General features: G+C 43.3%; 1 protein-coding gene across 1 annotated transcript; it reads right to left on the minus strand.

Annotated features, from left to right (window-relative positions):
* Positions 1-261: 261 nt before the first annotated feature.
* On the minus strand, positions 262-17,118 carry DIPK2A (divergent protein kinase domain 2A). The gene is made up of 3 exons (XM_050308285.1): positions 16,465-17,118; positions 5,877-6,180; positions 262-3,290 (listed from the first exon to the last, which is right to left on the minus strand). Exons 1-3 carry the CDS (start codon positions 17,116-17,118, stop codon positions 2,959-2,961), a joined length of 1,290 nt encoding a protein of 429 aa, XP_050164242.1. The 3' UTR covers positions 262-2,958.
* Between the last annotated feature and the right edge of the window lie 1,022 nt (positions 17,119-18,140).

Below are 18,140 nucleotides of genomic sequence, written 5' to 3' on the forward strand. Positions count from 1 at the left end.
CGCAGCAGCCACAGGGCCCTTCTGCCCCCAGCAGAAGCTCACCAGTGCAGTGTACAGCATGTGATTCCTGACACATCATTCACACCTTGGATCAAACAAATCTGCCGGAAAAGAGGAGGGGAAAAAAAGTTGCTATCTATCACTTCTGACAATGGTGCAACTCTGGAACACTACAAAAACCAGTTCCATGTGTATTTTAATGCATCCTGGACTTGAGTCAACCCTAAAGGACTTAACTGATCTGAAAATAAACATCTGAGATGAGGTTCTTAAAGTATTCTTTATTAATATCATTAGAAGTTGCAGAAACAACTTTCTTGTAATATAAAGGCACAGGGAGACAGCTTTGATAAAATATTCCAAACAAACAGTAACTTACAGTACAAAAGGACAATTTTAATGCACATACAAACCCCAAACATCTCATTCAAAAATATTTCACCATGTTCATCAATAATAATGGGCAATGATTAAAAATATAAACTGTTATTGTACAATAAATATCTGACAGGTGCAAATGGAACAAGATTTATTGCTCTCCACACTGTTTTCCCTGTAGTGTTTGTGTTGTAGTGGGTTTTTTGTTGGGTTTTTTTTTTCTTTGTTTCTTGTTTTGTTTTGGTTTCTTGAAGTTCCAAATTCCTTTTATAATCAGCTTTAGTTACGCATTTCTGGAGGAGCTAAACCCCAAACAAAATGTAACAGAACATTCTTACAGTCACATAACTGTCTCGAGCAGTGACCACCACTGGCAGTGTTTGTTCCTTTCACAACTTTAACAATCACACTCCACTCGCTCCTTGGGAAACGTGGTAGATGTTTAAAAACCAACTTTAGTGGTAAGTCAAGGCTTCTATGGTAGGGTAGCAGTACCTAGTCTGAGGGTTAGTCTGTTTTCCTCAGTTAAGTGGGTTTTATGAGGAGAAGTTACATGAACCTGCTCTGACAGCTTGTGCCAGAACAAGCACATCAACCTGCTCAAATGAGGGGAGAAATTAAGACCAAGAGCTGCACTGGAAATTCCAGCTTCAGAAAACAAGACAACAGACTGGGAGCAAATCAGGACTACAGAGGTAATGATAACTTAAGAGTGAGAATCTCCAAGTCTAAAATGTCCTTAATCACAGAATCGTTAAAGTTGGAAAAGACCTTTAAGATCATCAAGTCCAACCATCAATGCAGCACCACCACCATGTTCAGCATTAACCCATGGCCTGAAAACACAGTGGCCTAAGCAATCAAAAAGCACTCTGCCCCTCTGCATGGCTCCACTCTGAGCTTGAGGAAGAAGGGCCAGTCAGTGAGTTTGCTATTTCTCCTCAACCTTGCACTTGCAGTAACAGGTTCCATCAGTCTTTTGATGCAGGACTGGAGGCACCCTAACTCTGCTCTTGAAAGCAGCACACGCTTCCTTGCTCAGAATTCAGTTTAGCTTGCACAAAGTATGGTTTGATATACAGCATTTAAGAAATATAAGTTTCCTTCATTACTGTTACAAGAAGTAATATGCATACATTTCCTAGGAGTGTCTTTGTATGAATAAGACTTCAGGAAAATGAAGCATAGTAGTTGGGGAAAAAAAAAAAAAAAAAGGCAAACCCAAAAACTGAGGAGCAAGCTTTGAAGTGAGTTCTTGTAGCAGTAACTGAGGTTTTTATAAAAACTGTAATTTATGAGAACAACTCCATAGTTACACAAACCGCAACAAGTCAGTTTTAACTGCACTGAGAATACTCCAACTTAGCTCAAGAAAAGGTACCTAGAGTGAGTACAGCTTATTGGTAAACCAAAAGATGAATATTCAGTAAACTCCATTACTCCTGTATTCAACAGAACCGTGAGTGATGTAAAACAAACTGCTAACTTTCTTGACATTATTATTAAAATTAGAGTTTTCTTCTAGCATAAGTGCACAGTTTTAGAAGTTCTTCAGAGAGTAACCAAGGACCTCCACAATCTGCATTTTCAAAAATTACTAACTCCATTGCAATATGGCATTTTTTTCTTTACTATTTGTTTAGAAACTAATAAACAAAACCATTTTCTTTGGTTTATGCTTAACCACACCAGACTAGTGAATTATTATTTTTAGCAAGCTTCTATCCCCAATTTAAATTAATACAGATCTTTTTATTGTAGTGTTTCTCCCATTCTCAAGTTATATCTGTTAAAAATAAGAGTTTGCTCATACCATGATTTACTGCTAAACATTTGTGTATATCCTGGCATGAAGGGAAAGTTTTGAACAAAGTTGCATTAAGTGATACTTCCAATGGCAGAACTACCAAAGACATTGAATGAATATTAATTCATGGGACATTTGAGTTTATAATGATCTTAAAGAAATAAACCATAATGTCTAAGTATAGTGAAATACAGTGTAAAGCCCCCTAAAATCAGACAGTAACCTTGGGAATCCTGCACTCACAGTAGGAATGTTCTGCACAGCATTAACATGAAAGCCTGTTCAGTTTGAAACAATGCAGACAGCTATATTTACCTGGATGTAAATGCCACTTCAAGGTGTTTGTTTAAACACAAAAATGAGACGATGATTTCAGGAAAAAGGCCTTTAAAACAGGCCACCAGTCTAACTTGACTTTCCAAGTAAGAACATCAGCTTCACAGAACTGTGACACTAATGCAGTTTTATGTAAAGTACCCTTTGACACACAAGCTGTCAATTAAGCTATCACAGTCTTTTGTGACCTACTCCCTTTTAAACAGTGAGGGAGGACAGCCAATAGTAGCTCAAGTTTTAGTTCGGTAAGTACCTTGTCTGTTTGCAAAGGAACGTTACAACACCATAAAATTCTATTTTTACGGTATTTAGAAAACTGATAAACTAGGTTGGTTTTTCTTTTTATTCTCTCTCTTTAATACACAAGTCCAAAACTTCATTTGCTCTGTGTCTTTGCAATAGTGTTTAGGCCAGTGTTGACAGAGTTTCCCCGTGGACTACCTCAGGTTGTTGGTGAGCTGCGCGAGGAGCTCCCGCAGTTCCTTGGCCGCCTGGAAGCGGCCGTAGCGCCTCTTTGGGTTGGCACACTCGTCCAGCAGGGCCTCCAGCCGCCCCTCTTTGGCAATGTCAGCAGGGGGGTCGTGCAGCAGCCCCCCCGAGGTGCCACGCCACGTGGCGTGTCTGGATAAAAGGTTCTGGCACACGGCGTAGTAATTGTGGTCCACGGTGACGCGAGCACAAAGAATCTCCTTCGAGAAGGACAGACAAGCTTCTTTATCACAGTCATCAAACTTGCTTTCATACCACACGTCCCAGTTCTCAGGTTTGTCTGTGAAATATAAGCAGACAGTAAAAAAAAAGTGAGAGGAGGAAAGAGCCTATGAGTGTCTGAATGCAATCAAAAGCTCACTGTAATATGTAAACTATAAACTAACTTTGTTTAGACAAACTCTTCAATGTTCCAGTCTAAAATTGCATCTGACAGTTTGATACACCCCTCTGCTGAAATGGTCCTGGCAATACAAAAAATCAGGGGAAGAAAGAAAGAGGGTAAAACAGATAGCAAAGAAAGGGAAGCAAAAAAAGCAGCGCAGCAAAACACGTGAAATCTACATTCACACAGACCCAGAGGAAAAAGTGTAGCATCAGCAAGTACAAGAGAGCAATCCACAGCCAAAGTTGAGAGAAAAACAAACAAGCAACATGATTTATTTTAGCAACATAGATTTGGTTTCTCCAGTTGCCCTGGAAACTAATGCTGGCAAGTGCACTACCAAAGACTGAAAAAAAAACATTGCAAAGTATTGCCTTAAACTTCTGAAACTTTATCTTCTATTTACTTTAGACAGGGTAGTAAGCAAGAACTACATATAAAAAAGTAGATGTATTACTTAGAATCTTTGAAGAAAAAAAATCAGCAAAGCAAATGGCATTTACGTACATGCATAAGCCCTTCTTAATAAACATTTAAAAGTTAGCAAAATTTGGTGTCCTTTTCCCAGCTTTAACTTAAAACCTGATTTACACACAGTACCTTATACCGTAACAACACATAAAAAGGTTACTGAGTGTGAGATCTCCTGAGCTCTCACTACTTCTTGTTAGAAAACTTTCATCCCAAGTTTCTAGACCACTGCCAGCTTTGAGGAGGGGTCCTTATCATGGAGTACCATAGTTCTGCAGATTGCTCTTAAAAGTTTGAGATACAAAGAACAATTAATCTGTGCTTGGCAGTCTCTTCTCACTCATGGCACCCTAGAGCCGAAAAAAAAAACCACCCAACAGACTGAAAGAGGACTAATAAAGCTATAAAAATATGATGTAAAATTTGAAAATGAACCAAAAATTCCAAGTGGGGAAAAAAAGCCAGCGAAGGAAAATGGGAAAAAGGACTTTAGCAAACTCAAATATGATATCCCACACAGAGTATTTTAAGTATAACTGTACAGTGCAGCTGGACAGAATGCACACATTCAAATATCTAAACAGGCATCTTACTCACTCTGGACAGAGACTGTTTCATGAATCTTTCCAAAGGATTAATGAAATCAGTATTAAATGTCAAGTTTATACAGAGACTAAGATCTTTCTCATGTCCTCATTTCTTTTCTGTGTTCTTGATTGTTAGATCACAAATCAGGCAGTAAAATCCTAGTTAGAGCCAAATTACTCTGAGACTACAGACAACAGATGCAAGTGTGACACTTCCAGCATTCAGCTTCTGCAAGAAGCTACTTGCTCCTATTCTATGTGCTCATCAACTTCTTCAGAGTTCATCTGGTCATCGTTGTGACTAAGCAATTCCAACATGCTCCAAAAATCAAACTCGTCAGTAATATTATTTTAAGAGGGGGGAAAAAAAAAAAAGGAAGTTCTAAAGTAAATATACTGAATATCCAATACATTAAAAGGTTTTCTTGGTAGGCTCAGATAGTTTTAGTCTAAGGCCCTTGAGAACATATAATGAATCCAATTAAAAAAACAACCAAACAACCCCAAAACATACTTTTTTGTAGAAATGTATGTGCATAGAAAACCAGTCTTAAAGTTAATTCTGCAGCACAACATATAAAGGTTATATGCAAAGATTAAAAAAAAAAAAATAAATCAATTCACCCAAGGCAGACTGGAATCACCTGGTCTGTTGCCATGACCCTCTGCAGAACCCAGGGTTTCATGTTCAGAGTCTCCAGCCCTCATGTCTGTCCCATGTTCTTTATAAGCTCAAAAGGAACATAAACCTATGTAATGCCACTTTGTCAAACATCTCCCACTGCCACTGCTTTGAGCTTTTACTGCTGACAGAAAGATGAATGAATGTTCTCTATTCCCGTTTGGAAACAGCACCAAACATTCCTTCAGTTCCATTCTTACAGAGCACCAAGTGGAACAGCAGAACCCAAGGCAGGCCATGGAACTGAGGCACTAACACTGCCCTGTCATTCACAGAAAATACAATGACAACACTTCCATCCTCACACAGATGTCTGGAAAAGACAAAAGGAACCCCTGTCTTTTAACTAAGGTAGACAAGACAGTCAGGCAGCTTACCTGTCTGTCTGTCCACCCATCTGTACAAACACATCCAGTGCCCACAACTCTCTCCTCCCACCCCCACCTCTTCTTTTCTGCAGGTTTACAGAGCTTAAAAGTTTATGTAAATCGTGCCTGGGTATGCTCAACACCTCATCAAAGTGACACAGTGGTCAAGTTAATTAGTAGTCTAATGGAAAAAGAAAGAAGAAAAGAAGAAAAAAAATAGCTTTCCAGAAGAAAGCTAATTAATCTCTTAATTAGTAGTGCAGTTGTAAAGCCAACAAAATAGGCATTTAGCACCTAGGCATACATTAAATATTGTGCTTGCAGAGACAAAAGTGAGACACTGGGGGTGAGGGCAGTGAAAGAAGACACTTACTTTGCCTGATTAACCTTTTGTCTGCTACCAGAACGTTTTCTGCATCTACAATGATAACTTTGCCATCTCTTGGTCCAACTGCAAAGTTGTCAAAGCTGACATCAAGGAGGTAGAGTGCAAATTCAAAGTCATTATTTGTCAGCTGCTCAGCTATTTCCATCAATTGCCAGGCCAGATCCACTCGTTTCTCCCACGGTGCATTGAAGTAACTCCACAGCTCTTCTCCAACATAATTGACAGCCACCATCCTTCCACATGCTCCCAGGTACTTGGCAAACGGCCAGCCCTCATCAGATGGAAAACTCTGTATGTAAAAAAATTTAAAAGATTCAATTAATACAAAACAGCTTAGATTTTAAAAGGCTTCTCAATAAAATTTAGAAGAGAAACATATCAATACCCATCAACACTATTTCCATATATTTCTAAGGTTTGAAGGGAAAGAATAAACAACAAAATACATTTCTGTGAGCAAGAGGCCTTGCTGGACTACTAAAGGGAGAGAGCTGGAGGACCTGAAGTGATATTCAATCCATATCCAGCTTTCCATGCACTATATACACACACATATACATTCACATACACAATTCCACCTGCTATCTTTGTCTCCTGGTGTTACACATCTGTTGTAGTAATCAAAGTATGCTTCCCACCAAGGGAACTTTGCATCTGATATTTTTAACTTAAACTAATTCTTTTAATAACCTAAAGGAAAAAACTTTACGAAGTGGCACCTCCTTCTCTCCAACATCGCCCCTTCCATCTTTCCCAGTTGACTGGATTCCTTCCAGGATCTTCTCACTTCAGTTGCTCTCAGGTGGAAAAATGTAGAAGACAATTTCTGGGTAAGTAACTGTGTTTACCATTGCAAAGAAGAACCTTCCTGGATTGGTCCAAAGGACACCAAACCCACATTAATAACAGAATCGGTTCAAAAATTCTGGGGTCCCTTCATGTCTGAACTTCAACTTTTATCACCTGATCTACCCAAATAAGCTGATCAGGTCATGACAAATCCTGAGGATAATGCAGAACTAATTTGACAGGTTTGAGACCGCTATGACATTTTCAAGCTGTGATCCCATATAGCTGAGCAGAACTAAATCTCTCTCCCCCAGCTGAATCTACTATGCAATAGGGAATACTATCCCATCTCCAAGCTTGTTTATCTGCAAGCTTCAGGGCAATTTATGAAGGTGGTTTTGATGGAGGGAGCTCTGGTGTGGGTTTTTTTGCTTGTTTTGTGCTTAGCAAAATAACCTTCCAACAATTTAAAGATGTGCTAATTCAGTATTCCTTATTTATTCTAAACAGACTGATGTAATAAAAACATGGCTGTGGCATCAATAAACATTACCAAAGTGATATTTTAAGCACACATATCCCTACTGTGTTCTGTTCTGCACCAAAACAAACCAAGAAGCAAATGGCTGTTGTCCATCAAATGAAATTAATTATTTACAAAGGAACAAACTCCAACTACTTGACCCACATCATATAAGCTCACATTTATATCTTATACTGGAGAAAATTTACCTGATCACACTTTCTGATGAACACAGGTTTAGCTGATTTCACCAACTGTGCATAACATTTCATGTTGCTCCATTTTATCAGCATTCAATTCAATGATGCCTAAATATTTTTGTTTGACTCTGGACCACCCCACTCCTTTTGTTTTCCACTCTTCTCCTTTTCTATTTTCCAGTTCTGCCCTGCTTGTGACTCTGCCCCCCTTTCCAAGCACAGATTCAACCACAAGCATTGAAGCTGGCAGAGGATGTGCTCCCACTGGAAGCAGAGGTGTCCATCTCCCCCAGCCCATCAGGCCCTCACTCCATCCCCTCCCTCCCATCATTTGGAGAGCGAGGCAGCTGGTACTTGCTGGGCTGCTGTTCCCTTGGATCAGGAGCCTGATACATCTCCCCACATCACCACATCATGCTAGGACTAGTAAAAGGACAGGAGAAGGCCTGAAGAGACGAGGTGCAGAAGAGGGAAGGAGATAGGGGAGTTTTCCTCTCCAGCAGCAGCAGGGATTTATGAAACAGCTCAAACTGATTTTCGAAGGGCAGTGTCAGTCACTGATCTTCAAACACATCTATTATGCTCCCTGCTCTGTGTACACTGAATTTCACTGCACACAAGAAGCTCTAGGAGCAGTTGGGTTTATTCAGAAGGGAACACCCTTCATGCTACCAGCACAATATCTGCATGCCATGCTGCGACACAGATATATTTATAACACTGTGGCAATAAAAAGATCCTTTGACAACAGGAGTGCAGGGAATCCTGCCAACATCTGCACATGTACAAACAACATCTCTGCTTTGGCCCCCTTCCAACTGGCACGTAACAGCCACATCTCCACTTCATTACCCGAGTCAGTAGCCGGAGAAGGGGATAAAAATATGTGCAAGTGCCTCATTCAGCAGTTTTTATGTTCACTTGGTGAATTTGACAAGAATATTAATTGAAGTGCAGGTCTCTTGTCTTTGCAAGCAGCGATTTGTAGCTTTGTGTACTGTTCTGTTTTGAAAGCAGCTTTTTAAGAGGAAACCGCCCCTAACATGAAGGGGTTTTGTCTTCAAATATCAAAGCTTTGAAGGCCAGTAAGATATAAACACCAATTTTTATGGTTAATAAACATGTTTTCCATGAACTATCTGCATCTAGATAAAAAAAGCTTAGTTAAGTACTGCCAAAAATGTGATTTCTGTGGAGCAATGCATAACATTATTTTAGATTTTAATTCTCAAATTATTAGTATAAATTTTTAATTAGATCATTTTGCACTTGACTATGCTATTGGAAGACCTAAAAATGTGCATTTGACAATTAAGATAAAAACTAAGCTCTTGTTCAAAAGCAGAAACAGCTGTCTGACAAAAGAATCAGATTCTGATGCACCCACTCACATCTTATCTGTGAACGCACACACAAATGCCATGAAAACCGCAGACAAACTTTTTAAAGTGTTTTAAAATAAAATAGTGCATATTAAAAACTACAAACAGGTAGTTTAGTAAGTTTCCCCTGATTAAAATCATCTTTCTGTCTTCAGAGAAATATGTGTAATCCAACAGAAAGATGGAAAACATCAAAGATGACAAAACAATTCTGTTACCTCCATTCCTACTGACACATCCACAAAACATTTTAGTTGCCCTAATTAGTGTACCTTCAAGATATCTCTCTAAGCTAGACTTAAAATCCTAAATAAACCCTGTCAAAGGGACAAAGGGCATGTTGTTCCTGAAAGAATAATACTGCATTTATGCCTTTAAAACAAATACACTGTAGTCTCAGAATAAATATTAAGAATTAACAGAGCGAATTTATCACTTCACTGAAGCATAAAACACACTGTCAGTGCATTTGTCTTCCTCACTTCCATCTGTCTCAAGCTGAGAAGGCACCCAAATGTGCCAGTGGTTTTTGTTCAGAGTTGTGAGTTAGACCAGGCAGTGAAGACTCACCAGCTTGAAGCTGATAAGGCCTGTTGTAATCTGCAATAACACAAATCCCCCTTGAATTAAACACTTAAAAGAATATTAGTTTATCATAATCAAGCATATCATTTATCCCAATAATCAAGACCAAAAAACGTCAAACCAGTTTAAGCAACAACTGACATCTTTGAGCTATTGTTCCACTATACCAGTAAAAACATTCTTTTATTTTTCAAGCTATTCCAGAGGATGCCCCATGCCACTTCCAATGTCTGCATAAAGTTCCAGCTCAGAGGGAAAAAAAACAACCAACCACACAATACCCACCCAAACAAGGAGCTACACCTCATACATAATGAAAATCAAAAAACACATGCAAAACAGAGCGGGGACTTCTCCTTATAATCCTGAAGAACTTCATGGCAAAATTACACTCTTCATGATGCCTTCACTAAAATCTTGCTACTAAACTATGTCTGCCCAGGCACAAACCAGCATGGCAAGCAGAATTTAAACAACACGCTCTTCCTTCAAAGGGAAAGTTAGTTTTCTCTCAGAACACTGCTGATTCTGCAGAGGAAACAAAAGGAGCACCTGTATTGGTCACCAAGACAAACAGGCAAAGCTCTAGAACCACGAAGAGCTGGAGAGCAGATTTTACAATGATGCTTTTCAGATCAAAGGAGGTTAGAAAGTACAGTCTAAATGAAGATGCCTCCTTTTGTCAGGAGATGATCCTCGTTCTGGAAGATCCACATTCAAATGCATTTCTGAATGCTGGTGAGTACAATGAAAACATTTAGTCCTGAGCTATACACCAAACCATCTGGCATTCACCCACAACTCCCACAGAAGTTACACATAGGTAGCCCCCACACACAGAGTGAAGAGGTGATCTCACTGAGTACTCCAAATATCAGTGTTCCCACTGAAACTTTGCTTCTTTCACTGGGATTACATTTCAGCCAGTTACTACATACAACTCATGCCAACAAGAGGTACACACCACACTTAACTGACATGCTATAGGAAAAAAATATGCAACAAACTCTAAACACTCAGAAATGGCTCTTGAACTGTAGAAGTTACAATTGTCAGTGTCAGTAGAAGTGTGCCATTTTCCCAGACAAATTAATAGATAATGATTAACCTCGAGAACCATAGTAAAGGACACTGGTATTACAGGATGTCAAACATGGGGTAAAAATCTTTTTTTGTGCTACTGAAAACTGCAAAAGTTACAGTTTCTCAGGAGAATTTTTATTGAAGTCTGTATAGTGATTTCCCAGAAGCCTCTAAATTCAGGTAGCCGTTCATCATAATACATCTAGACTATTTTAAATATCTCTTAAATGTCTTCACTCTAGGAAAGTTTCACCAGAAAGACAGACAAAAATAGTTTTGATAATTTAAGGAACATCATTAAATACAACCTAGCAAACATGACAAGTATGAGCCAGTTCTGGCCTGATATGTATAGTCACGTCACTGTAAACAATGATTCCTCAGTTTTCAATACAATCAAATCAGTGGAATATTCTTGTTACACCAGGCCACTCAATTTTAACTCAGCCAAAAAAAATATTTTGTTTCTTTTAAAAATGTGCACAATGGAAATTCAGTATATCAAAACACCAACATCTGTATGAGCCAGGACATGTCAGGTAGTGAAAATAATTGCCTTAAATCTACTCCTTGTATTTGGCTACAGAATTATGGATCGGAAACATCAAACTGAGTAATGAAGAAAGTTTAAAAGGTACCAAGTATTAAAACTGAATGGACATTCTGCATTGTAATAATGTATTTGAATAGGACTGCAGAAAATAACCTATGGCCAGAACAGTGTGTATGATAAAAAACACAAAACAGAAATCCCAAGCAAGAGCATTTGCCCATTTACTTCTTACTGAGTTATGTATGAATCAGCAAAAAGATTCTGTGGAACATTTGGCTAAATTGCTACTTTGAGTGAATTCAGTGCAAGAAATTGTTTCAAATTGATCACAGTTAATGTTTTAATATATGTTTACCAGATGTCAATTATTGTTCTTCCCGTAACAAACCCAAACAGAAAGCCCACTGATGACATGAAGGGAAACCAGAAGAATTTTAGGTTATGTGGCAACAGACTGTTCATGCAGAGTAATTATACTGGGAATAGAGATACAGCTGTTTGGCTTCATTTGGTTTGTTTTGCTTTTTCCCCCTACAATGAATAAGAATGATCAGAAGTCGTGAGAAGAATAAACTCATTAAGCTTAAGCATTCAGAAAGCTAAAAACATATCTGAAGGAAGGGCCATGATTTACAAAATCTATTAAAAATGCAGAAATGCTGCTATTTGGCACATAGGTATTGGCATTTTTCTTAGAGTCAAAAAAATAAAGGTACTTGAGACTTGTGCAAATGTTGACCATCATTCTTTGAAGGATCTCCATTTAAACAGGCTGTTAAAAGCTACAGTTCTAGACAAAGTAGCCTTAATGCATTCTGATTTAACTGACAGATACCTTTTATAGTCTGAAAAAAATCTTCAGTACGTGTAAGTATTTGTGGCAACTTTAAGCTTGCTTTTTGTGCTGGTTTTGACAGAGAACAAGTTAACTTTTTCCACAGTAGCTGGTATGGATTTGTGCTGGAAACAACACCGGTAACTCAGGGATGTTTCGGTTAGCTCTGAGCAGTGACTACACAGAGCCAAGGCCTTTGCTTCCAAATTCCAATCTTCCAATTCCCAACCTCCCAGTGCCCAATCTCCCCATCCCACTGTGAGGGGAAGGAGCGGCTGGGAAGGGCTGAGCTGCTGGATGGGGCTAAAGCACAGCACTGAAAGCAAAGCAAACACATCGACCCTTCCATAGGGCACCCCCCAATCCTGCACACCAACGGCACGGCCAGCACAAAGGCAAGGCTCAGTGCTGCAAGCCCAGCTCTAGGTGCACTTTTGCCACAACAATTTACAGAACCTATGTTCCAGTTTTGCAAAGACAGATGTGGCCTCTCTTTTCAGCTAACCGTGAGTTTTTAGAATCACAGCCACTTCACTGAAAAACACAGAAACAATTTCTAACTTCAGCAGTCTTGAGCTACATTGTAGTTCCTCAACTCCCAGAACAAGGAATTCTCTGCTTTACCCTGGATTTGGGGCATTGCTGGGTTTTTTTGGTGTTTAAGTACAAAGCTGAAAACTCTGCCACTGGCCCAATGTGTTGGGCAGTGTGTGGTTGCACCCCATGGCTCAGGGCACGGCAGCTCCCGTGAGAAACGGGACGGAACAGCCCCGGTGGCTCCGGACAGGACACCTGCAGGCTGGCAGAGAGCAGGGCACGGGCTCTGGGAAAAATAAAGGCATGTCTAGAGAACAGTTTCTGTAAAGAGAGTCAGAGACTGCACAACAGCCTTAGCTTCTACAGAAATCAGCAGCAGGCAGCACACAGTTTGATTGTCTCTATTACAAGGAAGTTTATATTCCTACTTGTCCATGAAGATAAAAATTAATGATGTTACTTCATAAGACTGAATAACATCCACTATTAAACAGACATCAGTGTTTAAAACAATGAAGAAAGTTTCTCCGCTACAGCTATTTGACAAGACAAGCTAGAAGCGGGGTGGTTTATAACAAATCACACGATGAAGATAAATCCACTTACATCCACACTGGCTCTGTGAATTCTGCAAAGAGTCAACACTCACACTGCACTCAGTCTGTAATCCAACCCATTTTTCACATTTTGCCACGTCTTCCAAAGGCAACTTTGGCCAACCTATCTTTGCAAGTGTTTGATACACACAGTCATCGTACTCAGCTCCAAATCAGATGCCATGCACAGATCCTGTCCTCCAGGTGCTTCCTTTTTAAAATACTGTTTTCCATTGAGTGACTTGAAGGAAATAGCAACAAATTTTGTTGTTGCTTTTGTCCAAATAAGGTGTTCACGTTTATATGAAACACTGGTTTAGATGTAGCACATTTTGATTACACATCTGACCTTATTTTACTAAAAAGTATTCACCTTTATTGCAGAATATAACTATTGGAAAGACACAGGAAAAAACTCAAACCTATCAGAAATCACACCTTAAGCATATAGGTTCTTGCATTCAAATGCAAATTCAGATGAAAAATGTGAGAGGATTTAAATAGTCACTACTTCAGAAGATTCTACAAAAGTAAAATTAATATCTTAATACCCCAAATAACACATAAACTGTACTAAGCAATACTGCAGCTGTCTTTCCATTTGCTTAATGAAGTAAAATGGAAAAAGGGGCTGAATTCTTCCCTGAGTACACCTACACAACCATTTAACAGATGTGGACAAAGACTGTCAACAAGAAAGTTATAAAAAATACAAATACTGAGTTAGGATTACTGTGCAGTTTTACACTTTTGATCTGGATCCCTGAACAGCAGTATGATGCTATGGGTTAAACCAGTACCTGAAAAATTCCTACAGGAGAAGCCCTAAGTCAGTGGTGACAACAGTTCATAAGCAACACCAGTTTAGGAACGATCCATAATCCAAACAGGCTTCAAACTAAAATTCCAATCTCTGATGAAAAGTTTTGTAATCCACAAATTACTGTCTTTAGTAATGACTACAGTGAATTTTCTATTATAAATGAAAGATCAAGCTTTAAATTCAGTGTCTATTTACATTTGGCTGCTCCTATAACACAGTTAAACAACACAGACTGTGAATGCACTGAACATGGAGAGTTTGACATTATCTCCACTTCTAAAGCAAAACTGTTACAAATAACAGTGTTCAAACAGTCACTGTAGTGTTCCACAACAAGCTCAGGGCAAAAAGAAGCAATATTTTCTCTTGTGCCTTCTGGTGACAAAAGGACAGCATCAGTTAAATGCCCCAATTTATTGATCAATTTACTTATTTTAAATTAAAATCTGATTCTTCATATGACATCATGCAGGTTTCCTTTCTTGGAAGCAGCTGATTTTTAGAATGAGCTTACAAACCTTATTCCATAGCAATACCTGCCTTCATCACTATTGCAGAAACTGCACCATAAAGCATTTTACACATGTTATGTATAAATACAAACAACCTCCTTGGTAGTCAGTTATCAGTTCTGGAAAGTAACTTCACCTCCCGGAGTACCTCGCATCTGGTTGTTGCAAGAGATGCACAATACAGTATTACCCATTTCTTACGTGTTTCTCAGGGAGAGGCTGAGAGAATGAGCCTGAGTTCATTCCGATTCATGTATTTCAGGTATTTCATTCCCAGCTCAGGGAAGGTATTCCAACCCCGAGTACCACTGCTGAAGTGAAGTACAGCTTTTCTGGAGAATACACTAGGGCTGTTTCAGCACACAAAGGTGGCCTGAAGATCCCCAGAAGTATTTTCCAAGATACATCTATTCATCAAAATTTACAGGACTCTGCAGAACACTTCTGGTCTGTTAAGAGGTGGCAGACAACACTACCACACTCTGCACTGGTAGAGGCTGCCTCACTTCCCACCATCTCGACCTGCTCTGCTCTCAGCAGCACGTTTGCTAAATGGCAAGCAAAGTGCTGGTTAAGTTCACGACCAAAGATTTTCTTCTCTTCAACAGATTTGTTTGACAGTCTCAGGGCTCATCTGCAGCTCATCAAGAAGCTGACAAGAATCAAGGTTCTTAATCAGCCAGTGCTGCCCACTGCCTGTGATCCACCCCAAAACCAGTAAATGCTGCGAGTGTGCCATGCCCTTTGTCTGCAAACAATAGTTGCCCCTGCGAATTATGAAGAAGTAACAGAGCTGTTTTCTGGCCATGCAGGTCTCAGCTCAGTCTGTTAAAAACCAGCATTCAAACCCAGAAATTTAAGTTGTATGAAACGCAGCCACAACAAATGAATTCGCAAAGAAGTTCCAAATACACTCAGCAAAGCAAAGCAGTTTTTATTTTCTTACTAAAGTGGAGCTTCTTTTCTAACTGCGCCCGGGAGCAACTTCTCGGCAAAATGGAAGGGACACACTGTACCCTAAAGTCTGTCAAGAAGCAAACTGCAAACTTACTCTGAAAAAAAAGCTGAAGAGCTGCACCTGGAGAGACTGAAGGGCAGAAGGCAAATAAAAACATGGGTTTTGGGTAGTGTAAGTTCATAAATGCATCTTCTAGAAATTACAGGTCAACCTGCTGGAAGGTAAAGCCTGCAGCACTGCTTTTTAAGCATTTCTTGGCCTCTCACTAGAGAAACAGATGTTAATAACAGTAACCATGAACTCATGTTTTCAAACGTATTTGCAAATATTTTTTTAATCATGCACTGGACTCAGTCAAGTTAGTCAAAGCAATTCTGAGTCCAAACCTACACACTGAAGGCACACTTGGAGTTCTATCGACAGCGTTACGAGTCAAAATGCAAAGCCCCCCTCTAAATAGATGTGCCATAGCAGCAACTCGGTGGTGCCACAGAGTAAAAGTTCCCTATGGATTTTTTTACGTAAAATTTCAGGTCTGTGCACACAACCAGTTCTCCTAATTAAAGAGCACAAAATACGTAACTGCTGAAAAGGGAACACAGTTCATTTATTTGTCGCCCTATTTTCAGGCTACAGATACCTATTTCTAATTTTTACCGGGAGTAACTATATAAAGTTCTTATTAAGAACACGACATAGCATATGAGTCAGTTCCTGACAAGTAAACCACAAGAGCATCGCAGTGAAGACTCTACCCGCTATCTATCAAACTAAGAAATTAACCACGGACACCCATAGCTGTCTAGGAATAATTTACCGTGGGAGACGCTGACACTGAGCTGTACGAAAGGCACAAGAGCAGCAGAGCATCAGCCCGGGGCTCTCCCAATGGTACCCGACGGCACAGGCCGGGCACAAAGGATGGGGATGGAGGCAGAGCCGGGCACAAAGGATGGGGATGGAGGCACAGCGCTGAGGAGGAAGGCACATCGGGAAAACACACACACAGTCCTTGAGGGAGGGAGGAAGGGAGAGAGCCAGTGGGTCTGAGCGAGCCAGGGAAAGGCCTCCTGGCCGGAGGTGGAACCGCAGCCCCGCAGGTCCCTCCGCGGGTCCCCGCCGAGGGCTCCCGGGTGTGCGGCCCCTCGCCCGCACACAGGAGGGGCCGCGGTCCCGGGGGGGACTCGCCGCGCTCACCTGCAGCACCAGCGGCTCGGGGTTGAAGGCGAGGGTGATGAGGAGCTGCATGCGCTCCGAGTCCTTCAGGTTGCGCAGCAGGAAGCTGCCCGAGTCCTTGGTCTCGGCGTAGCGGCGCACCAGGCGGTCGAGCAGGCGCTGCGAGGGGCAGTGCACCAGGTCGGACCAGCCCTCCACGGCGCCGGGGGTGAGCAGCCGCACGTCGCCGTTGAGGCTGGCGAACTCGGTGGCGGGCAGCGCCTGCAGCAGGTCGCAGCGGCCCCTGCCGGTGGCGCGGCGGCAGATCTTGGTGTCGATGTCGGCGAGCTCCTGCGCCGAGCCCAGGCGCTTCAGCACGACGCGGCGGGAGCCCTCGCGGGGCTCCCCGTACCGCGCGAAGTACACGTTCTTCACGTTGAAGAAGTCCAGCAGGCGCAGGCGGCCCCAGCTCTCCAGCCGCAGCTGCCCGTTCAGGAACTTGCGGCACCAGCTGGTGCCCCAGCAGGCCGGGCACTTATTGAGCTGCAGGAAGCGCCGCTCCGACAGCTCGTTGCGCTGCAGCGAGGCCAGCAGCGAGTGCGTGTTCAGCACCAGCGCCGCCGCCAGGCTGCCCAGCACCGCCAGCTTCACGTAGCGGTACAGCCGCCCCAACTTCAGCGACACCAGCCGCAGCATCGTCCCGGGCCGCGCCGGGCCCCCCGCCCTGGGCCGCGCTCGCTGCCCGCGCCGGCCGCGGCTCCGGCTGCGAGAAAGTGCCCGGCTCGCCGGGGAAAAGGCGGCCAACTTACTGAGGGGCCGGCGGGGAGGGGAGCGCGGAGGGGGCGGCGCCTGCAGCGCGCGGGCCCGGCCGGCCCCGCCCCCGGGGAGGGGCCCTGGCGCCGCCGCCGCTCGAGCGCGCGGGGCCTCCCCGGCCCCTCCGCCGCCGGCCACGCCCTCCGGGGCGGGGCCCCGCGCGAGCGCCGCCGGTTGGCTGAGCGTGACGCGGCGCGGTCGCGCGCGGCCCCGCCCACTCCACCCCCTCCCTAGCGGGGCGCCGGAAGGCAGGGCCGCCACGCGCGCGAGGAGGGGCGGGGCTGGGGGCGGCACGCGCGCGGGGAGGGGCGGGGCCAGGCGGCGTCCCCGCCCCCTGAGCCCCGGCTCGCGGACCCTCGGCCCGCGCGGGGAGGGGGCGCGCGGGGGCAGCGCCGCCGCCGCCATGTTGTGTCGGTGCGTCCCTGTGTCCGTGTGTCCGTGTGTCCGCCCGGCCCGGCTCCCCCGCCACCCGGGGCAGCGGCCGCGCCGCCTGCCGCTGGGAACGGCCGGCCGGAGCCGGGCCGGGCCGCCGGCGCTGCCCGAGCCGGTCCCGTCGCCCCGCGTGTCCCCGGCGGCCGCAGCAGCGCTCCGAGCGCGCGCCGCCCGCCCTCACGGGTCCCGGCGGCGGCGCCGGACCCCAGTTTGGTTTTGCTGCTCCACAGCGCAGCTCTCCTCTGCCCGACTCCTGGCGAGGGACAGTCACGAGTCTCGTTTTATCGTGGGAACTCTGCACCCGAGCCTGCCGAAAGCATTCATCCCCGCAGAGCGCTGTGCAGCTGCTCTGCAGGGTCCCTGCACGGGCTGAGAACCCTTCTGACCAGCGCACAGCAGAGTAAGACATTAAGCACTAAAACAGAAAGGGTGAAAGTCAATCTCTTCCAGCCCTGCTTTTCTTCCAGGGAGCC

Source organism: Myiozetetes cayanensis, unplaced genomic scaffold (assembly GCF_022539395.1).
Source record: "Myiozetetes cayanensis isolate MyiCay16 unplaced genomic scaffold, myiCay2020 scf13, whole genome shotgun sequence".
Classification (NCBI taxonomy): Eukaryota; Metazoa; Chordata; class Aves; order Passeriformes; family Tyrannidae; genus Myiozetetes; species Myiozetetes cayanensis.

What these genes read in the sequence shown, in the direction of transcription:
- DIPK2A (XM_050308285.1), bottom strand. Translation starts at nt 17,118, where the DNA reads ATGCTGCGGCTGGTGTCGCTGAAGTTGGGGCGGCTGTACCGCTACGTG. An exon ending in CCGAGCCGCTGGTGCTGCAG is followed by an intron (nt 6,181 to 16,464) that starts GTGAGCGCGGCG and finishes TTTTACATACAG; the next exon opens with AGTTTTCCATCTGATGAGGG. An exon ending in CAAAAGGTTAATCAGGCAAA is followed by an intron (nt 3,291 to 5,876) that starts GTAAGTGTCTTC and finishes TATATTTCACAG; the next exon opens with ACAAACCTGAGAACTGGGAC.